Genomic DNA, 24,702 nt, shown 5'->3' on the forward strand with positions numbered 1-24,702 from the left:
TAACTGAGCAAACTTGGGCAACACAAGTATGTTTTATCAGCCCTTTATTCCTCATTGCCAGGTAGAACTCTGAGTCATACTCATCCCCCCGTGGTTGGATCAAATGAGAAAGCTCTTTCTAAAGTATCAAGAGCTGATGATTTCTATTTCCTGTCTCTGAATTACCACCTAAATCAGGCCAGGTTGCCTCTCAATTCAAAGTTGCATTCACCTCTTAACCATTCTTCCTCCCTCTAGTGTCCACTCATACGCAGCCTATTAGACATGAAAATGCCAGAATGATCTTTCTGATGCTCTGATTATTTTAAAATATAACCTCCCATTGCCTGTAAAATAGAGTCCAAACTTCTTAGCATGGAATTCAAAACTCTCCCCATTCTGAGGTCAAAGCCACTGTTCCAGCCTAGCTTCCAACCAATCAGGAGTCTACCCACTCTCCCTGGTCTGTCTTCACGTTCTGAAAGTCTACTTACCCTTCAAGCCTACTTTAAGTGAACAGTTTTCTGTTATACATTTTCTGAACTGTACAATGAATCCTGCCCTGCTGGGACTGCCACAGTGTTTGATCTGCACTTCTATCACGATGCCTCCTACGTGATCTCACCTGATGAACTGGAAGTCACTTGAAGTCATGGATTGACCCTCATGCATGTTCACCATAGAGCTTTGCACTGTAGCTTACACATAGTAGTGTTAAAAGACCAACTGAGACACACTGAAATATCAAAGAGTTTGAGCAAAAAGTGATTCATAAATCGGGCAGCTCCAGACCACATGTGGCTCTAGGGACTGACAAAGGGACAGGAGGGAAAAAGCTTTTATAGGGTGAATGAGGAAGCAAGGCAAAGAAAATGTTTGATTGGTTAAAGTGGAGCAATGGCCTTATTTGGATCATTCCAGTGGACAGCCCCCAGTTAGAGGTTAGAGGTTAGTTGGAGGTTTCTGACTGGCTAAGCTTGTTTTGTTTTACTGTTTACACTGAATTAGGTTTTAACTTGCTTAAGTAGGAACCCAGAGCACTGGAGCTGCCTCAGCCTAATGACCTCCCAATTAATTATTTTAACAGTAATTATTCAACAAATTACATTGAATAGTATGTCCATTAAAAAATATATGTATATATATATATTTGCTATCACTAGGTGCCCAGCATTTTGCTATAGCAAAGAAAGCTTCATACTTGTCTCTGACCAAATAAAAAATATTGTTGAGGTGACAAAGCAACAATTTAAAAACTATATAAAGGACTCCATGATTAAATGCTAAGTTTCCCATTTATATGTACACATAGTTGCACATAACAATCTTTAAGAGGCATATAAGCTTTAAAATTTATAACTTGTTTTAGAAATGATTGAAATATAAGAAATTATGTCTTGAAATAAATACATTTGCTAAAATTTAGCCCAAATTCAATGTACAGTTGCTCTCAAAGTAATCTAGTTTTAGGTTCTGTGACAAATGAAAAATGGCAAGATAAACTTCTCTATAGTTAGCAGTATTTAAAGTCATCAGCTTGAAAAAGCAAGCTCAATTGGACTTTTGGTGTCTTTTTCAGGTTCCTTCTAGTCTATTAACAACCTAAATTATTAAACTTTTAGAATGATAAAAATAAATAAAGAAAGAAAACACACAAAGACTGTAGAGTTCCTGAAAGCAAACAACAAGTGGGCAGAGATTAGAGGTGGGGAGGAGCCTAGTATCTGGGTTAATAGAAGGTCAGGATGGAGGCACACAAGAATATCTCTAAGCAAATGCCTGGAAATTCATAGGTAAGTTGAGTACTGGCTAGAAAGACTGATAAACCTAGCTTTAGATCTATCCAGTGTCATTGGACACTGGTGACTCTGAGGCTTGTGCTCCAAGGCCCAGGTCCCTAACCTTGATTGAAAAAGTCTGAGAAAAGATGTGGGTTAGTGAATAGAGCATTGGATTAGAAGTTTGTGTTTTCTGATTTCCAAGAGCCTGTGAACAACAACAACAAAAAACAGAAAAGACTGATTTAGCTTTGTGGGTGATGATGAAGCTTCACTCTGATTTGAACTCAGAATACAGATGTTTTGCTATGGTCTGAAAGTATGTGCCCCCTGCCAGCCCCAAATTCATATGTTGAAACCTAACCCCCATGTGATGGTATTGAAGTGAGGTCTTTGGGAGGTGACTAGGTCATGAAGGTGAAGCCCTCATAAACGGAATCAGTGCCCTTGTAAAAGAGGCTTGAGGGTGCTCCCTGGCCCCTTCTGCAATGTGAGGACACCCAGAAGGTGAAATCTATGAGGAATGAGCTCTCAGTAGACACCACATCAGCTGGTGCCTTGATCTTGGACTTTCAGCCTCCAAAACTGTGAGCAATACATTTCTGTTCTTTATATATTATCCAGTCTCAGGTGTTTTGTTATAGCAACCTAAATGGACTAAGGTAATGTTTCAGTGTCTCAATGCAAAAAAACACATTGTCCGAAGTTATTTGTTACTTCTCTCCCATTATAAGCATGAACTTTAACAAGCTACTTTATATTAGCACTTGAATAAACAGACACTAACACTCCCCAAGGATGTCAAAATATTTGTTGCATAATAGTTTCAGGTTTATACAAATAATGTCTTCACCAGCACCACAGAAATTCTGTAGAAACTTCTCACCCTGGGATGTTATTTGTTGATACTGATTTCAATACGCTCACCTCACTGAGTATAGGCCAGAATGCAGAGCCTGCCTTTAAAATGGTAAGGCTGGCCGGGCGTGGTGGCTCACATCTGTAAGCTCAGCACTTTGGGAGGCCGAGGCGGGTAGATCACGAGGTCAGGAGTTCAAGACCACCCTGGCCAAGATGGGGAAACTCCATCTCTACTAAAAATACAAAAATTAGCTGGGTGTGGTGGGGGGGCGCCTGTAATCCCAGCTACTTGGGAGGCTGAGGCAGAGAATTGCTTGAACCCAGGAGGTGGAGGTTGCAGTGAGCCAAGATCGCATCACTGCACTCCAGCTTGGGTGACAGAGTGAGACCCCGTCTCAAAAAAGAAAAAAAACATGGTAAAGTTGGCATTGTCTAAGTTGTGTCTCTTTTCTCGAGTCCTGACACCATGGACCTCATGCTGCTGTCTAGCTGACCCTAACCTTCTTTTCCTTCTGCAATCCATAATTCTCTGAAGTATGTGCTTTAAAATGATTTCAGTGCCACGATACTTCAAAGTGATTTCTTTTCTTATTTCACCATTACATAGCTGAACCTCCTATCACCTACCTTGAGTGATTACTGCAGGCAAGACTGCAACGCAACCAATGAAATTAAAGGAATTCACGCAGGTTGGGCGCAGTGGCTCACACCTGTAATCCCAGCACTTTGGGAGGCCGAGGTGGGTGGATCACCTGAGGTCAGGAGTTTGAGACCAGCCTGGCCAACATTGTGAAACCCCATTTCTACTAAAAATACAAAAATTGGTCGGGCATGGTGGCATGCGCCTGTAATTCCAGTTACTTGGGAGGCGGAGATAGGAGAATTGCTTGAACCCTGGAGGCAGAGGTTGCAGTGAGCTGAGATCGTGCCACTGCACTCCAGTTTGAGTGACAGAGGGAGACTCTATCTCAAAACAAAAAAAAGAAAAGAAATTCCTGCTAAGGTGTGAACCGAATGTCAAAATGCTTCCCACCCCTTCCTTTCCCTTACTCCCACACAGGCAGACTGGTCACTCTCCTGAAGACACCCACCGTTTACATAAGTGAATGAATAAATACCTGACATCCAGAAATGTGACTAGGTAATTAGTGGAAGGTGAGGCACAGTGAAGAGGTGGAAAATTCTGGGCAGTGGGTGGGGTGGGAAGCCTGGGTGCTGTCAATCACACCGCCTGCACTAAAGCTTCTTCATATCAGTCTCACCCAGTTGCAACAGTCCAGGGAGAATATTGTGCCAATTTCAAAGACACTGCTTCTGGGGTGGGCTCTAGGAGGTGGTAGATTAAAGGGTATAAAACAATCCAAAGTGCAGGGCTCTTTTACTTTGGGTGTCTGAAGCGCTGAGAACACTTTGTAATTTTGATCCCCTTGAATGTATTTAGAAAATTAAATCCCTTTATAATTAAAGCCAATAATGAAAGGGCATTAAAGTTATCCAATCTATACACTGCATTAGTTTTTAATCTGCGGTTGGGCTGTAGCCTTTACTTCTTGATCTTTTCTATCTCTAATCTGGTTATAACTGCCTGTCATTTTTACTTTTCCTGGGAGGGGCAGAGCCTCTCTTTTCTCTCTTCCTCTGAGGTGTGCGACGTTTTTTGTTTTTTGTTTTTTTTTTGCCTGAGTTGATGGATAGTTTCCGAGATTTAATCCCTTTCTCTGGTTTCCTGACATTTCCACTTAGAGTTTACTCTTGTATTCATGGCCAGAATGAAAGGCATGTTTACTAGTGCTTTGAAGTTTCAAAAGTGGGCCTGGCGTTCTTGCTGAGTGCTGCGGGTACTGCTGGACAAGGCCGTGCTGAGGACAGCGCTCCCGGCGGCAAGGAGCGACCTGCCCCGGTCTGGGGCCCCCAGCCCTCCCGGCGGCGAGTGGTAAGTAGCAGGAAACAGGCTAGATTCCGCCCTCGGGAAGGGCCGGGGGTCCTGGGACTAGAGCCAAGCCTCCTCCCCCCGACTCCCGCCGGTTGCGAGTCAGAGCCTCGGTACCCCCACCCCCAAAACAGTCTGCTTCGTGGAATCTGAAGCTGGGCCGTCCCCTTGGCAGGGCACGGCTCGGTGAGGTTAGGAGCTGAGGAGCGCTGGCAGGTGAGGGGGGAGTCTAGAGCCGGGCTGGAGGTGAGGGGGCGTTGAGGGGTGGCACAGAGGGAGTGGAAGCGGCGCTGGGGGTGAGCCAGTGAGCTGGGGGGGTGGCACAGAGGGGGTAGAGACAGAGGTGGGAGTGAGCCGGAAACATGGGGTGGGGATGAGTGGGTTCGGAGCTGAGGGTGAGCCAGTGAGCTGGGGGTGACACAGAGGGCGTGAGGGCGGAGATGGGGGTGAGCCGGGAAGCTGGGGGTTGGCATAGAGGAAGTGGGGACAGGTGGGGGGTGAACCGGAAAGCTGGGGGTCGCGGGGGTGGTAAGTGGGTTCGGAGCTAGGGAGGGGCACAGTGGTGACGGGGCTGGAGGTGAGTCGGGGGGTTAGAGGGTAGGCACGTGGAGTTGGAGATGAATTAAGGCGCTGGAGGGGCACAGAGGCAGGGGGGCACTCAGGTGGAGGCGTGTCCGGCTGCTGGACGCGGACGCCACCCGGACCCGGGGCCCGTGCAGAGGCCTCGAGGGGAGGGGGCGGGGCCCGTGGGGGGCGTGGCGAGGGAGGGGAAGTGGGCGGGGCACCGCCGGGAAGGGGGCGGGCCGGGGCAAGCCTTGGGTTGGGGCAGCGGGGCGGGCGCGTGGCCGGGCAGCGGCGCGATGAGTGGGGCCCGGGCGGCGCCCGGGGCCGCGGGCAACGGCGCGGTCCGGGGGCTGCGGGTGGACGGGCTGCCTCCGCTGCCCAAGAGCCTGAGTGGGCTGCTGCACTCGGCGTCGGGTGGCGGCGCGTCGGGGGGCTGGCGGCACCTGGAGCGGCTGTACGCGCAGAAGTCGCGCATCCAGGACGAGCTGAGCCGCGGGGGCGCGGGCGGCGGCGGGGCCCGGGCGGCAGCGCCGCCCGCCAAGCCTCCCAACCTGGACGCCGCTCTGGCGCTGCTCCGCAAGGAGATGGTGAGTGGGGTTCCGCGAGCGGGGGCTCCTCCCGGTCGGACTCGCCGTCCGGGGAAAGTTCGCGGGGACCGCGCTCTGTCCGGAAGTCCCGGCGCCCACCCGCCCTTTCGGGCTCCTCGGCCCCCGTCGGCGGCGCCGTCCTCCCAACGACCCCCCTTTTTCTCGCGCGCCCCGTGCCCACGATTGGGCCCCCCCGCGGGAGAGGCCCCCGCGCAGAGGGCGGCTTTCTTACGCCTGGCGCCCTCAGTCCGGCCCCGCTGGCTCGGAAACCTGGGCGCCCGGAAGCGCAGTGCGGGGTTCGCGCCTGGCCTGGGGGCGGGGGCGGCCTTGTCACCCCTCCCCGAGTGAAACAGACCTTCCCCGTGGGGGAAAGGCTTTCACAGCGGCCCAACGGGTTAATGCGATTGCGTTTTCCTACCACGAAGAGGATAGCTTTTGTCCATCGCCAGTGTAGACAGCCGATTGAAACAGCCCGGCCCCCTCCCCGGCGCCCCAGGCCGCGCGTCCATGATCCGATTACCGCGGGATGGCCCCGGCGCACAGATGGCTGTGAAAGCGGACGTATACCCCGGGCGAGGGAGGCGGGCCAGTCCCTCAGCCCCTCGAAGCTGATTGCCCAAACCCGCTTGAGAAAGGTGGGAGGTGGCTGTCCTCTCGGTCTGGGTGCTGTCCATGTGAGTTCTGCGCCTTGTGTCTGAGCTCCAAACCGTGGGCTCAGTGTTTCTCTGTGCTTGGGAAGTACATTAGCTGTTTGTGGACCAGAACACACATGATTTAGGGTAACGCTAAAAGTAGGACAAGGGCAGGGGTTTAGGCAACAGCGAGTCTTTCCCCAGCTTTCTCGGCCAGGCATAGGGCAGACAAGAAGAAAACAAAAACTTTTCCTCTTTTCTGCCATCTTACTGGTCCCCATCACCTCCTCCCAATCCCTTCCTTTTAAAAGCCTCCCTTTCTATTCACCTCGTCCAGGTTGTCTCTTTTCCCTATGGGTAAATTATTAAGGAAATCTAACATTAGGAAGGCTGCCTTTTCCCAAAACTAAATTTGCCAAAAAAAAGTTGTTACAGGAATCTTTTAAATATGCATCTAGTGCATTTAAGATATTGTTTAGAAAAATTCAGAGTATGCATACTTTTTTTCAGGAGCATTATCTGTTCTGAAAACTAAGACTTAATTGAATTCAGAAAGCAGCCTTAACACTTTTAATCAAAGAGATATTGTCTTCCTACTCTGTAGCTGGCATTGAAGTGATTTCCAATTCTCACTGAAAAGATTTTCTAAGCTTCTTACAGAACCACTTAAATTCCAAGCCAACCGTTTTAAATTTATTAAAAAACATCCATTGACATAAGCATCACACAGCTGGTGAACTGCATTTTAATTAGATAAATCTACACGTAGTGTGTTTACAGTCTGAACTTGGACGTAGCAGAACCACGGGGGTGAAGTAGGAAGATCATCTTTGATTATTTAAGTTCCACACTTGAGCAAGAGACAGAAAAACTTCAGGGCCACTCCTGTTGTGAAGCTGTGGTTTATAAACATGCTCTGGAGTCTTGCTATGGTGGCTTGGGAGTCAACGTGCTATTCCCAAAAGTATTTTTCCAGGTCCCTTCTGGTGTGACTAAAGCACAACCACATCCGTATAATTACGCCTTGAACCAGAGCTCTCTGTAAGCCTATTTGAAGCACAAGAAAAATAAACAGCCATCTTTGGTCTGCCTGGTATTTAGCTGAGATAAAGATAAGGTATGCCTGCAGGCCTTGACAAGTTCCTTTCAAGAAATGTCACAAGGCCTTTCAAGTTGCCCAGAGAATCTTTCAACTTTTTAGTTGATATACTGACTTGGGACTATGGGGTCTGAGTGGACAGCTCAAGCTGAGACTCCCTCTGGGGAGGCCTTGCAAAATAAGAACTGGGAGTTCATTTCTGAGATATCTGCAGAATAGTTGGTGTTGATCTGTTTAAGTTGAAGGCCTGAGGTCAAATCTGTGGCAGGAGACATAACTAGATGTCATGGCAGAAAGTGATAAATGCCTTAATTTTTATTTATATTTTTTAAAGCAAGCATAGAAAGGGACAACTTGCAGCAGGGACAGGGAGCAGGGTGGTGTGGAAGACCTCAGAAGGAGGAGGAATTTCAACAAGGGAAAAAGGCGCCAGGAAGGCAGCTGCGGAGCTGGAACTGGGAGTTCCCCAGTTTGAAATGGGAGTGCCCCAGTTTGAATTGTGAGCAAGAAGGGGCTGGGCAGGTTGACCAACTGGACTCTGGAAAGCTGAGTAGCAAGGATGGGCGTTCAGCAGGAGAATGGTACTATCCCTGTTGGACTTTGAAGAAATGAATTCTACAGCAGGGTGCAGGAGGGAGAGCTGGACTTTGGAGGCTCAACGGGAAGATGAGAGGTGTTCATGGGAGAGGTGATGGAGTCCCCCGCAGGGTAGGGGGTTGCTAATGTGAAACAAGACTCATGTGGGAGACACTTTTCTGAAGCAGAAGCTGGAGGAATTACTGAGTCAGGGAACATGATGAAAAGGGGATCAAAGGTAACTTAAGCTTTTTTATGCAAAATGTAGCCAAGCAAAAAATTAAAAATTACAGTGCTAGCACCTAGAAATAATCACTTTTAATATTTTGGGATATCTTCTGTTAGGTGCAGTGTAAGTGCTTTCCATATAGTATCTTATTTAATTGTATAAATTCTCCACGAGATAGATACTCAAAGTCTGTTTTATATTAAAGAATGGGATGCTGAGAGTTGAACTCCCATAAGGTCACAGACCATACCAGGTCTGTTTGGTTCCAAAGCCCTATTTAACCATTGCAGTCTGCTGTCTGTGCACACGCACACACTCACACACGCACACACATACATACAACACATTGATCACGTATATTTTGGTTTGCTTTTTGGGCCGCACATTGCAAATATTTTCCCAGTCAAGATATAATGACTTCAGTGAGTGTGTCATATACCACTGTATGGCAGTAAGCAAGGTTTTGAAGCTTAATAATCACTGGTGAAGTGGGGTTCATTGTAGCATTTGGGGAGTCAGGAGGAGTGGTTGCTTTAGGGAGGAAAGTAGTTTGTCATCACATCAGCTGAAGAGCATGTTAAACATTTCACAATGTGGAGCTGGAAGCTGGAAGAGAGAGAGGTTTTGGTCTGCAGATAACTGGTGGAAGAGATGGTTGGAGCTGAGGGAGTAATACGGTCTCAATGGGAGGAGAGGCCATTAGGATGCCAGGGGTGGAACCTGGGAGAGCTGGAGTCCAGGGCTGAGAAGGGTCTGTCCCATGACTGCTGGTGCCCTCCTCTGCTTGGAGAGTTGTGGTTTCAGCTCCAAGTTTCAACACCTCCTGTTCTAGTAACCCTTGTGAAATCCTGCACTACTCATAAGTCCTCGTCCCCTCCCCAGAAGGGCCCGTTTGGAAAGCTTCAAGGGTCACACAGATAGTTACTGGTCTATAGACCAAAAAAGTCCTTTTGAAAAAGTTGATGATGATTATTTTTACATCAGAGAATATTTTTAGATCATGTTTAAGAGATGATTACTGGGTGTATGTTAGATAGAAAGTGCTGTGGACGCTTTAAGGGTGAATAGGAAATCTCTAGATGTTAAGGGGCTTATCACACCTGGTTGATGTGGGCATCTTTACAGAAAAAGAATTGCTTTAGTTTGGACTAGTTTTCATTTTTCATGACCAAAGACTGTGTATTAGTAACAGAAACTTAGTCTGGACTAGCTTTTGGGAAAGGAGAATCTTGTAGGCTGGATGTATACAGAGACAGACTAGAACCAGGGCTTATGGGGAACCCAGGAAGTCCACTGAGGTCTTCTCTTCCCCTCCTCCTCTGTTCTGTTTCTTTCCTCCATTTTGGAACCTGGCCGCTAACAGTGGCCCCCCTCAATTTTGGCTATGCTGCTTAGTTGCAGTTTGCAAATACTGTGGAAGGATGCCAGTTGGCCTAGCTTGGGTGGCCTGGCCAGCCTGGGCCAGCCAACAGTGACAAGGACAGGATTGTATTTTAATAAGATGGTGTGAGCATGTGGATGGAATCAGACACTGGGGATTCTCTAAAGAAAGAACAGTTTGCAAAAATGGAGCAAGGGGTAATGTAGTAGATATCTACTGCAGACCCCCTTCTATTTAAAAATACTTTGCCCTCAAGGATCCCACAATTTGAAAGATTCTTTTATCTGCCAAGCTGATGGCTAGCTTGGCTAACTAGATCTTAGTTGGCCTTTAAAATATTTGCATGTGGTTGAAGGATGTCCTTGACTGGGTGTCAGCTGGGACTCTTGGCACACACCAGTCCTTGCATAGATTTCTACATAGACTGCCCTTCCCAGCACCTGTGTGAGGTTAGGTCATCAACCTTACAGGTAACCAGAAGTCACACTAGAGTGTAGAGACACAAAGACCCTCAGCCCTGGGGGCAGGAGAGCTTCGAGGAACTGGGGATTCTTGGGTTCAGCTGCTCCCATGGTCAGCAGCAAGGTCTAGTAGCTTTGATTTGGAATCTTTTTGCCTCATTTTTTTCTTTAAACTATCAGTTATTTTGGTCTCCCACCTGTGCAGAGTGGGAAGTCATCCACACAGAACTTTTGAATTCCCAAATTGCAATGCTGTGTAAAGAATTGAACCTAAGAAAAAAAGAAGTTGAATTTGTGAAACCAGTAACAATCAGCTTTCCTACATTTTAGTTGAAACAACGAAATGCCTAATGAGTTTGTCCAGTGAACTGGATTCCAGCTCATTAGCTGGAATAACGGACACCCCAGTGGAGTACAGTCCTTATTTTCAATGTGAAACCAGTGTCTTACAGAGGAAGTTTCAGTCTTTAAGAGGCTGTGATTGAGTCAGGCTACGAAGTGCCATTTGGAATAAGAGGATTCGCTCCCAGTGCAGCATTCTTGATTGGCGTTGGTCAGAGGAGACTGGGGATGTCCAGCGGCCTTTAATACTGTCTGTTTTCACTGGTCTTTCCACTGGTCTTTGCACTGGCATAGTCTAGCACAGCGATCCCCAAAGGATGGACTGCCAGCTCCAGAATCTCCTAGACTGACGGCCCAAATGCAGATTTCAGGGCTACATTCTAGTGGAATCAGAAGCTGGGAGAAGGAATCTGCCTTTTTTTTTTTTTTTTTTGAGACAGAGTTTCGTTCTTGTTGCCCAGGCTGGAGTACAATGACGCGATCTCGGCTCACTGCAACCTCCGCTTCCCGGGTTCAAGTGATTCTCCTGCCTCAGCCTCCTTTGTAGCTGGGATTACAGGCACGCGCCACCACACCCGGCTCTTTTTGTATTTTTAGTGGAGACGGGATTTCTCCATGTTGGTGAGGCTGGTCTCGAACTCCTGACCTCAGGTGATCTGCCCGCCTCAGCCTCCCAAAGTGCTGGGATTACAGGCGTGAGACGCTGTGCTTGGCAGGAATCCGCATTTTTAGCAAGCTCTTTAAGACTAGAGAAGCACATGAATCAGGGATCAAAAGCTCAAATTTGGTGTTAATAAACTATGTGATATAGTTCTGACAAGCCACTTCACTTTTTTGGGCTAAAATCTCTTATTGGGAAAATGAGAATTAAGTGCCATAAAGGGTCCTTTTGGCCATGGCATTATTCTTTCTTTCTTTTTTTTTTTGAGATGGAGTCTCGCTCTGTCGCCCAGGCTGGAGTGCAGTGGCGCGATCTCGGCTTACTGCAAGTTCCGCCTCCCGGGTTCTCGCCATTCTCCTGCCTCAGCCTCCCGAGTAGCTGGGACCACAGGTGCCCGCCACCACACCCAGCTAATTTTTTGTATTTTTATTAGAGACAGGGTTTCACTGTGTTAGCCGGGATGGTCTTGATCTCCTGACCTCGTGATCCGCCCGCCTCGGCCTCCCATGGGATTACAGGCATGAGCCACTGCGACTGGCCAGCAATATTCTTTACCCCTCATGCCTCTGTGGTTCTTTCTGGTGCCTACAGAAGAAGTTTGCTCCGTCATAACTTTTGGGCACAGGTGCGGGGCCTGTCACCAAGCAATATGCTTGGTGTCCCCAAGGACACTTCACAGCTATACCTAGTTGCTGTGAATTCCTTGAATGCAAAGAATGGGAAGCAGGAAAGGAAGAAGGGTATAAGTTTGCTATTCTTGGGCTCAGTTCATCAAAAATTAGGCTGTCTATAGCAGTTACTAAGATTTTCAAGCCACTGCTACCCTGTACTTTTCCTGACCCCATCCCAGTATCCACCCTATACAAGCAAAAACTAAAAAAATAATATCTAATGGTTTGTGTGTATGAAAGCGTGCCCATGTCTTTGTTGTGGGGTGGGGGACAGTAAGGGCAGTGTGTGGGTCGCTGCCTGGCTTCGTTCACTTGGTGCTATTTCCAAGTGAGGTTAGAGTTCTTGTCCCAAGATCTGAAGATATAAAGGATTCAAATTTTTTTTTAATACCACTTTACACTTTGCTCTATTACAGTACTTACCTGTAAAGTACTGTAAATTGATATGTTTCCTAACTCATAAGTATCTTACAACTCTTCTCCTTTTTTCCCTTTTGTTTAAAGGTATGCATCTGTTCAGTGTAAATGTAAATGTGCCCTAATAATTGGCAGTGTGGGCACCTCTTCATCTGTAGATAGCCTCAAGTGAGCTGTAGCCCTGGCATTTCTGTACCTTGCAGACACTGGTGCCTCCCCTGCTCTGAGTCCTGGTCTCACCGACATGGCTGTAGTCCGCTGAGACCAGGTGGGCAAGGATGTTTAGGGAGGGTTCAAGAAGGGGACCATGCCCCCCTTGCAGTTCACTCCCACAAAGCTGCAGATGGAAGTTTGGCGGTTTTGCCCTGGGGATGCCTGCAGGAACTCCATGGAGACTTTAGACCCCACTTTGAAAAACCAAGCTTTTCGTAATCCTGTGGAGGAAACCAGACAGACCACAGACTCCATGCTCAGGAAGCGAGCCCTGAGGCTGGCTGCTCAGATATTTGCCCCCCTTGCCAGTGTCATTCCCCACATGGAGCCCTGGCCTCCTGGCTGCCTTGACCTTTGCCCACACATTGCTGATGTTTGGAAGTGATGATTAGACAGGATTCGTAAAGGCTGCTTGTTGCTTCCTGTGGCTCGTTCCCCACAGACACTTAACACAGATGGTCACCCTCTCCCAGGAACTCTGGAGACAGAAAAACCTTCAGCCTGCTTTAGAAGTCCACAGAAATAGGCCGAGACGGGCGGATCACGAGATCAGGAGATCGAGACCATCCTGGCTAACACGGTGAAACCCCGTCTCTTCTAAAAAATACAAAAAAATTAGCCGGGCATGGTGGCGGGCGCCTGTAGTCCCAGCTGCTCGGGAGGCTGAGGCAGGAGAATGGCATGAACCTAGGAGGCGGAGCTTGCAGTGAGCCGAGATCCGGCCACTGCACTCCAGCCTGGGCGACAGAGCAAGACTCCGTCTCAAAAAAAAAAAAAAAAAAAAAAGTCTACAGAAATTCATTAAGACATGTGGCCTTTTCCCATTTTGTTGGGCACTCTCTGTTCACTTCCTTGATTGGCCCTGACTGCCATCAGCTGGCCTAGTTTTGCAGGTGTGCGCTTTCTGAGTCTCAAGGATTCGGGAGGAAGGCACCATCTTTGACCAGAGGAGAGATCTGGGGAGAAAGGAGGGCGTCTGTCCTCTGCCCAGGGCTCTCTAGTCAGGGGGTAATTATTGGGGAACCCCAGGCTTGTCCCAGCCAGGAGAGCCTAGGCTGAGGAAGAAGGTGACTGAGATGCACGTGAAAGCGAGTTTATTCTCAGGTCGGTGACTTGGTTCACCTAAATGGATTAATAAAGTTTCTCAGCTTTCATTTCCAATAAGGTAAATATTGACAGGTATAACTCACATAAACAAAAGCTCTTTGGGACTCTCAGTTGCAATTAAAATTGGATATAAAATATCCAAGTTAAATGCTGTTAAAAGAGAAGTGGCAAGGTGTTTAACATCCCTTATAACCACAGATGTGTGCATTAAGACAATAAGGTATCATGTTGTACCTCCAAGACCGACAAAGACAGAAAAGCATGATCCTGTCACAGTGAGGGTTTGGAGAAGTAAACCTTCTCAAGCATTGCTGGGGGATGGGGTGGGTTTAAAGTGCTGCAGGGTTTTTGAGCGCAGTTTGGTAATACCTCTGAAATTGAATATGTATGCCTGTCTTTTGACCCTGTAATTGCATTTTTTAAAAACTCCAAAATGGCTTTGTACTAAATAGCAAAGCAGAATTGCAATATAATTTTAAGATATGTGTAACTTAGGTCACAAAAGTGATGTAAAATGTTTGCAGTATGACTGTTAAATCTTCAAACAGCTAAAGCCAATTATTGACTTTTTTTATACCAACACAAACGTAAAATTATTTTGTGATGAAAAGTAGTCCAAATTGAATCACTTTATTGGTAAATATCTTTCTTCCCATTAGATTTTCCCATTGCTTTGGATCTGAGGCCCGGGATTGGGGAGGATTGGAAATGCGCCTTGGGCATTCTCCTTTTGTCCTCCTTGTCCCCCACAATTTCGTATTCACACGTATATCTTACAGAAGCGTCCACACAAGTGGATAACAGCACTTGTACATGGATGCATATTGTAGGATTTTTTTATAATATACGTGGAGAATTGTATATATATATATTGTATAATTGTATAATATACGTGGAGAACTGTACAGAATACTGTACAGTTGTTGAAAAGAATATGGTAACTATATATGTATATAGAAGGATGTTCACAGTGTAAAGTTACAAAACAGTATTTACCTGACTTTGTGTATGTGTTAACAGTAGAGAAAAAACCATATGGGTGTACATAGTGCCTTGAGGAATATATGCTAAACTACTACAAGTGGATATCTGAAGAACCACAGTTTCAAAGTGTGGTCTGGGGACCCCAGGGGCCCCCGAGATTCTTTCAGAGGGTCCATAATTACTTGATGATGATATTGACAAATGTGACTTTTTGGTTATTGTGTAAGAAAATGTACCAACATTTGGAAGATCCTGCATAATTTATTGAATCCATTTTCCACCTTTTTCATATGACGAATGCTTGATATTAAAAGATCCATTCAAAGTGCAAGACTGATGGGTTTTAATGTAATAGAGTGTGAACATTTCATTGGTATAGTTCCAAATTCCACACTAAACAGCAGTCAGCTAAAGGGCAGTAGCAAAGAGGAATATCCCGATTGTCTGAAAAGGCTCTTGAAAGACTCCTTCCTTTCCCAGTTATACAGCTGTGTGAGGCCAGATTTTCTTCGTTTACTTCAACCAAAACAGCACATCACAAAGGACCAAATACAGAACCAGATAAGCCAGACATGTAAAAAGATTTATGAAAATGTTATTTGTGTTAACATGTAATGGGTTTATTATTATTATTATTATTATTGAGACAGAACCTCACTCTGTTGCCCAGGCTGGAGTGCAATGGCAAGATCTTGGCTCACTGTAGCCTCTGCCTCCCAGGCTCAGGTGATCCTCCCACCTCAGCCTCCCGAGTAGCTGGGACCACAGGCAAATGCCTCCATACCCAGCTGATTTCTATATTTTTTGTGGAGGTAGAGTTTTACCATGTTGTCCAGGCTGGTCTTGAACTCCTGGGGTCAAGCGCTCCCAGCTGTCTTGGCCTCCCAAAGTGCTGGAATTACAGGTGTAAGCCACCACGCCTGACTGGTTTATTATTTTTAGTGGATTAATACATATTTTAAATTTTCTCAGTTTTAATTTCTAGTAATGTAAATATTGATAGGTATAACCCACATAAACCAAAGCTCTTTGGGACCTTCAGTAATTTTTAAGAGTGTTTGGAGACCAAAACATTTGAGGTCTGCTGTTTTATAACAGAGAATTAAGGAGAACTGGTTCATGTGATTATGAACCATTTGAATTTTTAATACAATTAGAATACAATTAGAGTGTTTATTTTTACAATCAGAAAAAAAAAAAAAAAGGATGTACAAAGACGTTTCTTAAAGAAAATGGTCAATTGCTTTTCTTCATCTGTTCCCAGGACAGAACGAGAGGAAATGGGCTTAGTTTGTACAAATGTTAGTTTAGGTTAGAGATAAACAAGAAAGTCCTTCTGAGAATTGTTAAATTGCAGAACTGGCTCTGTGTCAATGTGGATGCCCTCACTTGTAAGTTAGCAGGAAATCCAACCCAAACCGCTTTACCTGGTAGAGGAGTTTCCTGAAAAGTGTAGAGGTGGGATGTGCTTTGGGTTTAATGAGGCTTAATCTGGAGGCACAGTCATGCAATCTGGTTTATCTTCTGTCTCTGAATCCTGATGGCTCTTTAGAGTCTAGTCCTCAGCTTGGCAGGTCTAAAATATTAACAGGGGATGAAGCTGACCAAATGACACGAGTGTGTTTCTGCCCATTGGGAGGAGAAGGCTACATAGGAGACCACGTCATCAGAAGCTGTTTAGTGAGCACAGAGCTGGAACCCACCAGGAAGCTGAGAGTCCTTCAAGGGTGTTTCTGTCAAACTTGGGTAGCTGAGCTCATAAGCCGTCTCCAACTGCATCAACCCTGATGAAGTCTCTCTTTGGCTTTTTCTAAACAGTATGAAGGGCAGCATCCTTCAGTCAACACATCCTTTATCAGAAATCAGGTTACAATCGATTAGATCTCTGCTTTCTTCAATTACAGTCCAGGCCTGTGGATATAAACTAGACGTTGTGATTAGATTTGGGGCATTTGCCAAGTCTTTAAAATAAATTTGTGAGCCATCTGTATATGCTTACTCATTCATTGTGTTTCTAAACGATAACTGTGAAAGTTTGCTCGTTGTTAATACATTTTCATAATAGAAAACTTAGAAAATTCAGAAAAGCCAGAAATAAAAATTGCCTGTGATCCAAGCAGCTTGCTATACCACTGCTGAGTCTGGGGCCTCTCTCTTCATCTTCCCTGCATAGGCAGTGCAGGGTGATGGTCAAAGCACCCATTTCAGAGTCCTGCAGACCTGGTGTCACTCTGCCACTGACTAGATGGCCTTAGGCAAGGGCCTTTGTCATCTTTTTTTTTCTTTTCTTTTGAGATAGGGTCTTGCTCTGTTGCCAAGATTGGAATGCAGTGGTGCGATCACAGCTCACTGCAGCCTCAACTTCCTGGACTCAAGTGATCCTCCCACCTCAGCCTCCCAAGTAGCTGGGACCACGGGCACGTACCACCACGCCCAGCCAAATTTTAAAATATTTTTGTAGAAATGAGGGTCTTGTCATCTTGCCCAGGCTGGCCTGGAACTCCTGGGCTCAAGCAGATCCTCATGCCTCAGCCTCCCAAAATGGTGGGATTACAGGCATGAGCCTATAATCTGCACCTGCCGGTTTTTTGGTTTCTAAAAAAACTTGACATTTTTCATGATGTTTTGGTTTAAATCAACACAAATTTCCTTTGAAAGGTTCCTCTCATCTTTTAAGCCTTGTTTCCTAGTGGTCATGTTTCTACTGTCCTTTCTGTAAGTTAGGAAGAACTCTCTCTCCCATGCAGCCGCCAGAGATACTCAGAGGCTTTCAGTGACCTAACACCCAGCTGGGAGCCACCGCCCTATCTGAAGTGTATTTGTATGTGGAGCCTACTGTTTTGAAAATTCCAAGTGAAAGGAAGCAGTTTCAAGGGTGGTTTGGGCTTGTTTGGCCCCATTGTTGGAAATGCTGTGGCTTGCGGGGCCACCTGCGTGTGTTGCGGGAGGGGTGGGGGGGAGCTCTGGGCATGGGAGAAGAGGAGTGAATGATCAGGAAGGAAGCAGGAAGCCTGCGCAGAGCGGAAGGACCTGCACTCACAGTTTACAGCCATGGAAGCTGCTGATTGTTCTTGAATTTAAAGTGGAGAATAAAGGACCACAAATTGCAGGGTTTGAGCATTCCGTGTTTTTCTTAAATGAGCCTGTCTGCGTTTTCAAAACGTGTGCTTTCAAAAGAGAGCTGTATTTTCTGAATCCAGCTGTGAATGTGGAGACCAGCCGTCCTCCAACGACATGCGGGAACGCACCATTGAGATGCAGGCTGCTTCTGCTCCGAGAGTGGCTTGCGCGGCGGCTCCCCAACCACTGCTTTTTCTGGAAGGGTGAGAGGTTCTTGTTCATGGTGACTTAACCATGTTTTGCAATCAAGTCCTTTTGGATGGTCATTCTCTCCCCTTCCTGCAACCAAGACCCACATACCTTCAGTGTAGAGAGATTGACCGCCAGGTCTGCTCTCTAAAGAGCGCTCCTGGGGGAAACTTGGTTGGGTGTCTAAAGAGCGCTCCTGGAGGAAACTTGGTTGGGTGTCTTTGGCCCTTGATGTGGTGGGAGGCACACGAGGACTCAGTAGTCTGGTGCTTCCCACGGGGACACCTGGTGGTGTGCAGGGCACTCCGTGGCTGCCCGTTCAGCCTGCACCTCTGTGACTGCCCGAGGGATGCAGCCGGAGGTCTGTGGGTGCCAGCACGACTCCACTGCCAGGCCACTTCTGCAGCTACGTGTTCCCTGGGAGGGTGTCTGAGATCTCTGCAGCCAGGCATTTTCACTGATTCACCAAATATCTGCCTGTCTGCTCTGTGAGTTTCTGGGCTGGGTACTGAGAGATCCAAAAGGGAAATGGTGTTTGCCTTCATGGAGCTTGTCCCGTGTCAGGAGAGAGAAGACCCGTACGCACACCGATAATAGAAAGAGGAGTAAATGCCCTAAGACAGATGGAGACGGCGAGGGGAAGGTGTGAACACTGGCTGAACCAATCACAGTCTGAAGAGTGGAGGGAATCAGGTACAGGGCGGGTGGTTGAGGAGCATTGACAGATGCAGTGGGGATGGGGGTGTAGTGGGGGACAGTCTGGGCTGTGCAGTCTACAGCTTGGGAGTCAAGGGCATAAGCCTGAAGAACAGACCAGATGGTGGAGTGCTGCCTACGGATCTTCCGCCTCCCTCTAGAAAATGTAAGTGTTGCTGTTTAAACCGCCACAGCTGAGGAAGAGGGGCCCGGGCTAGGAAGTCTGGTTTACTGTGCAGCGACTTACCTCATGTCCTCCGAGCTGATTTGGAGGATTTCTGGTAAATCAGGAAGTTTAGTCTGGTGCCTGAAGGCAGTGGCATTGAGAGGCTGGGACGTGTGTAGGCGTGTGTGTGCGCGTGCATATGTATGTGTGTGCGTCTCATCCTTGTTAAATCCGTCTGAACTTTTGCCATGTGTTGGGTTGGGTAATAGGTGTGTGCGGGGCTGCGCTGTATTCCTAGGCGGGTCAGAATTCCTTTCTAGGCCAGTGTTTCACCTGATGACAAGGCAGCTTTGTGAGTCATCTGGGTGCTACAGTGCAGAAGTGTCCAGGGAGAGATCCTCTTTGCTTTCGACTCCTTGCCGGGTGCGTCACCTCGGTGGGCCTGGGAATAACTTGGAAATGGCACTGTCAGGAGAAAAGCCTGGAGCCAGGTGTCTGGCTGGAATGGAGTCATGGGGGAGTCAGAGCCTTTGAAACCTAGAAGCGTTCAAGCTCCTGTGTTTACCAGGGCCGACCTCAACCCATCCTAGGAAGGAGAAAATCAGACCTGCTCTGATACCAGGGTGCCTACTACTACTTAGGTGTTTTTCAGTGATTCATTCCTGGGGTGAGAAATTGAGTCTTGGATTTACCCACCCTGCTGGTGTCAGAGGGGCTCAGCAGGGAAGTAGATCTAGGATTCCAGATGAACTTCTTCCATGATTTTTGAGCACATACTGATGTGACCCCGAGAGGCAGTGGCTTTCTTGATTAAACTTAATATTTATTTTATTAAATCCTAGAAAAGACAGGGACGTCAGAGCTGGCCGAGTCAGACTCCTGGGGCATGTTGATGGTATCCAGATGCAATTCTGCAGAGGAATCCTAGAAAACAGGAGCAAGTCTAGAGGAAAGGCCGCGGGTGGTTAGTGGGCAGGAGGTCATAATGAAAATAGTGGAAGGGCCTGCGATATTTAGCTTGGAGAGAAGAAGACAGGGTTGGGTTTTGTTTTAGGGCATATGGGTGGTGGAAAGTAAATGACCTTCAGATTAAAGGCTAGTTAGGAAAGAGTGAAATTAGATCTGTTTGGATGCCCAGCCATCACACCCAGCATCAAGAGCTCTGTGGGGCCTCCAGGCTGGGAGGCTTTGACTTTGTATAAAATAATCGTATTGGTTTGGAGAGGAGTGCACTGGTTTGGAAGGTCCTCCTTTTGGGGTTTGAGGTAAGATATCCCAAGTCCTTTCCTAATTGAGAGTTTCCCCTTCCTCACGAGGCAGTGTCACTGGCATATTGTCACCCTGCCTATGCTGGCTGTCTTCTGAGCGAAGCTGACCATCTGGCTCCTTCTCATGTACCACCTCAGTGCTGGATTGGGAGAGGAGCGGGAGGAACACAGTGGGACGGGGCGCTTCTGTTTTCAGAGCCTCGCTGCACCTACCGCTCCTTGAGGTGAGTCTGCCCACTAGCAGAGTGGAAGAGAAACCATGGAAATAATAATAACAATGAGAATAGAGGCTATTGATTTTTATTTTTATTTTTAGTAGCTGAGCAATTTATCCATGGTTTCTCAGCTGGTGAGTGGTGGAGCCAAGATCTGAACCCAGGCAGGGAGTAAGCAGGTTCCAGAGCCTGCACTTTCAATTCCGTGCTCTTCTGCTTGGCTGGCCTGAAATTCCAAACTTACAGGATAATAAATATAAGTGGCCCAGGAAAATCAGAAAGATATTTGTGTCAAGAGCACTGGTTCTTTGCTGGAACTGGGCATCAGTATCATCTGGGTACTTTTTGTGTTATTTATTTCTTTTTTCAATAGAAAATTCCTAAACTAACTGACTTTTCTTTCCCTCTCTCCCTTCCTTTCTTCCTTCTTTCTTTCCCTGTCTGTCCTTTTTTTCAATAGAAAATTCCCAAACTATGGATAACTTTTAAAACACAAATGACAGATATGCTGTTTCCCTCCCTCTTGACAGACACACATCCTCTCGAACTCTAATCAAGAAAAAGAGCAAGCAGTGGTGTCTGCCCTAGGGTGTGGTGGCCTGGGCATCTCTTAAGTTGCCCATTGCTTGCCTATTCAAGGTATGCTTTTGAGATGCCATTGAATGAAGTTTGCCCTCTGAGTACAGCCCTGGAAACTGTCTCTCTTTTGCTTGCAGTTCATTTAGGACAGAGAAGCAACAGTTTATATAGGGTCACAAAGTGTTTGAGCTAGCCATAGATGAGCCAGCCCAAATCCCCCATTTTATAGGCTGGCAGAGGGTCGGGACCTCAACTAAGCCACAGAGGATGGCAAAGCTGGGCCTGGAGACCACGCTCCCGACCTGTGGCCGAGGTCTCTTCCTAAGAAAGTTTAGAAATTCTAGTGTCATGAGTAGTTGTGGTAACAACAGAACCCACCTCTCTATCTGGAAGTCTTCTTGGGTGTCTTAGCAAAAGATGCTCTGAAGGCTGGGCAGAGTGGCTCATGCATGTAATACCAGCACTTTGGGAGGCTAGGGCAAATCACTTGAGCCCAGGAGTTTGAGACCAGCCTGGGCAAGATGGCAAGACCCCATCTCTACAAAGAATTTCTTTAAAAAAATTAGCCAGGGATGGTGGTATGCACCTGTAGTCCCAGCAGCTTGGGAAGTTGAGGCAGGAGGATCCCTTGAGCCCAAGGAGTTTGAGGTGGCAGTGAGCTAGCTATATGGTCATACCACCGCACTCCAGCCTGGCTGACAAAGCAAGACCCCATCTCTAAATGTGTGTGTGTGTGTGTGTGTGTATGCTATGTAATAAAACATAGTTCTGATTTTTATGGTTTATTCAGGCCGTAGGAGAGAGACAGCCAGTGTTCACTTGGCCATTTAGAGTAGTTGGAGGGTATGAAGAATAAACCTGGAATTTAACACCCAATCTGTTTACAAGATGAACACTTTTTACCAGGCCTCAGCTTCCTTTTGTGAAAGCCCTACTGTCTTATGTGTAAAATCTTATTGCTAGGTAAATGAGTCATTTTGGTAATTATAAAATCTGTAAATCCTCTGACACTTTTTGTGTGCTTTTCTACATGCACATACCCGTGCATCTTTAGTGCTTTAGCCCAGGAGGCATTAGAATCCTGTTTATTGAATGGATTGATACTGAATCTCCCTAATAGCTCCATAAGAGAAATTATTGTTCCATTTTGCCATCAACCAAGGCACCGAGATGAAGGTGATGAATGCCTTGCTCAGGGGCCAAGAACTTGAAGGCCGGTCCCCTGGTGTCTTCTTGAGTTTCTTCTCGTTGCCATTCAGAGCAGGGTCTGTGGAACAGCAGCACTGCACGGAATCACCATAGGGACTTGGTGGAAGCACAGCCATCCAGGGGGCACCAGACCCACTGAATCAGTCTGTCTGTTGAACAAGATCCCCGGGTGGTTCTCATTCACTTTAAAGGTTAAGAGGCGCTGATGCTGTTCTATGCTGCATTTCCAAGTGGCTTAACTGTTCTGTCTTTGGTATTGGTGTAAACGATGCATTTCCTATTCTGACCCTGCTCTTTTCTCTGGGATGGGTGGTGGGGAAGGGAGGAACTGGAAGATAAACAAGTATATGACTTTTATAAATGTTCTTTGTTCTTTTGCCGCTTGTTTTTGTGGGACTAGTTTGCAAGAGGCACTGTAGAGCCCTTCATCTTCCAGGGCTTTCTCGTATTCAGTCAGTTACTCTGGGGAGGGATCCCAGAACCATCTGGGATAAGACTGACCCTGCCTGGAGGAGAGGGAGGCAGTGTAACCTCTGACCACTGAGCTGCACAGAGGTGGGTGCTCCAGGGGGATGTCACATTGGCCAGCTGCTATCGCTGGCAAGGGGCATTCTGTTGCCCCTGGGAGTTGAGAATGACTGCATCGCTCAGATCCTAACACAGTAGCAGGGAAGGCCAATGTGGGTCTTCTCCGAGTCTAATTGGGAGAGAAGGTGACACACTCGTTTCTTGGCGTCCGAAGTGAAAGCAGGTGGGGCCACTAGAATGTGCAATGCTGTTGCTTCATCAGGCGTACTCAGGAGGGCCAGGGTAAATTCTGCAGGCTGACCTAGTTGCCCCACAGATGCGATCCTCCCTGGACTCATTGAGTAACGTCTGAGGTGTGGGCATAACACAATTAAGGTGTTCTCAAAGCTGGAAATCCAAAGCATCCGAGTGATGCTCTGAATCATTCGCCGTGTGGAAGGAATCTGGCAGGCGCAGATTGCCGGTTGAGTGTTCCACCGAAATTAAACTCAAGTGCTGACTTCTTGTTTTTTACCTCCCCACCCCTTCCCTCAAGGTTGGTCTCCGCCAGCTGGACATGTCCTTGCTCTGCCAACTGTACAGTCTCTACGAGTCGATTCAGGAGTACAAGGGGGCGTGCCAGGCAGCCTCCAGCCCAGACTGCACTTACGCTCTGGAGAACGGCTTCTTTGATGAAGAGGAGGAATATTTCCAGGAGCAGAACTCCCTGCACGACAGGAGGGACCGAGGCCCTCCTCAGGACTTGTCACTGCCTGTCTCCTCCCTCTCCAGTGGCGACTGGATTCTGGAGTCCATCTAGAGGGTCTTGGGAGGGATGTGACTGTTGGGAAGCCCTTCCTACTGGACACACTGTCAGCATTTGCTGCTTCTCTTGCAAGAAAGCACCTCCGTTTTGGATGGTCCTCGGGCACAGGGGATGAGTGCTACCAGTTTCATTTGTAGGCAGGGAGTTCTCCGCGGACACATGGTGGCAGTCTGCTTTGATGGCAGCAGTTTTTGCTTAGGTGGCCTAGAGGTCCTCAGCAGTATCCTCCACACCTTTCTATCGAGGTGCACCTGCTGGGGATTCATAGTGAGAATCTAACAAGAGGATCTGGGTGAAAGGCCTCAGTGGGTGTTTTGTGTGAGGTGGCTTGTAGCTAGCTATTTCCTTATAGATGGTAAGAGTATTCCAGTCCTCTTTGTGCTAGGGTTCTTGCTTCCAGTTTGGGATGTATTAGAACCACCATTTCACTGCTTCCCTTCCTCAGTATGCTCTGCAGCTTTTCTTGCTGTTTAATGAGCTTTTAAGCCTCTCGCTTCAGCTTTATTTATTTGTAAGCTGCATTACTAACTGCCCAGTGATTCGGTGAAAGCTTTTTACTGAAAAAGTTAACGTTTCTAGTCACCCCAATCAACTGGCTTTTTTCAACCAAAAATTTATATCATTCTTTGTCTATGAGGTACAAGAGGAAGGAAGATGATACAAAGACATGTTGAATAGTGAAAAAAAAAAGACAAAAAAATTGGGGCAAGCCAATGTTCTGTAAAACTCACTGGAAGATGGCAAATGTTTTCATTTTTACGATTCTGAATGTAAACTAGTGTGCTAGAAAGCAAACCACCCTCCACTCAAACCAGTAATTACCTTAAGCCTTAATATATTTATTAAAATACTTTATGAGAACATTATACTTTGTAGGTTAAAAATGAGGATAAAATGCTAAACTATCTTTCTGTTGTCATGTGTTATTTTATTCTGAGTTCGAAATCATCAGCTTTCATGACTTGAATGCATTGAGTCCAATCAAATAATGAAAGAAAATTACAGTTTGTTTTTCTGCCACTAAATGCATTTGAAAGAAGGTTGACTCTGTTGAGCTTAATGATTCGTTTTAGCAAGAGTAGATCACCATTTACAGCTGGTTCTCAGTGCTCTCTTTTTTTTTGAGATGGAGTCTAGCTCTGTCGCCTAGGCTGGAGTGCAGTGTCATGATCTTGGCTCACTGCAACCTCTGCCTCCCTGGGTTCAAGCAATTCTACCTCAGCCTTCCGAGTAGCTGGGATTACAGGTGCCCACCACCATGCCCAGCTAATTTTTGTATTTTTAGTAGAGATGGAGTTTCACTGTGTTGGCCAAGCTGGTCTCAAACTCCTGACCTCGTGATCCACCCGCTTTGTAATCCCAAAGTGCTGGGATTACAAGCGTGAGCCACCATGCCTGGCCACTCTTCTGTCTTTGAATGCTGCAGACTCCTTCATCTTTCTTTTGGTGTGATAA

At 46.9% G+C, this 24,702-nt stretch overlaps 1 protein-coding gene and 1 pseudogene across 1 annotated transcript; both read left to right on the forward strand.

Moving 5' to 3' along the window:
* LOC117076435 overlaps positions 1-4,701 on the forward strand; it is a 105,668-nt pseudogene extending 100,967 nt beyond the window's left edge.
* Positions 4,702-5,360: 659 nt separating this feature from the next.
* Positions 5,361-24,154, forward strand: FAM89A (family with sequence similarity 89 member A). The gene is made up of 2 exons (XM_033196748.1): positions 5,361-5,699; positions 22,978-24,154. The coding sequence occupies exons 1-2, from the start codon at positions 5,409-5,411 to the stop codon at positions 23,239-23,241; spliced, it is 555 nt and encodes a 184-aa protein (XP_033052639.1). The 5' UTR covers positions 5,361-5,408; the 3' UTR covers positions 23,242-24,154.
* The last annotated feature ends 548 nt before the right edge of the window (positions 24,155-24,702 follow it).

This window comes from Trachypithecus francoisi, unplaced genomic scaffold (genome assembly GCF_009764315.1).
Source record: "Trachypithecus francoisi isolate TF-2019V2 unplaced genomic scaffold, Tfra_2.0 Lachesis_group5, whole genome shotgun sequence".
NCBI classification, from domain to species: domain Eukaryota; kingdom Metazoa; phylum Chordata; class Mammalia; order Primates; family Cercopithecidae; genus Trachypithecus; species Trachypithecus francoisi.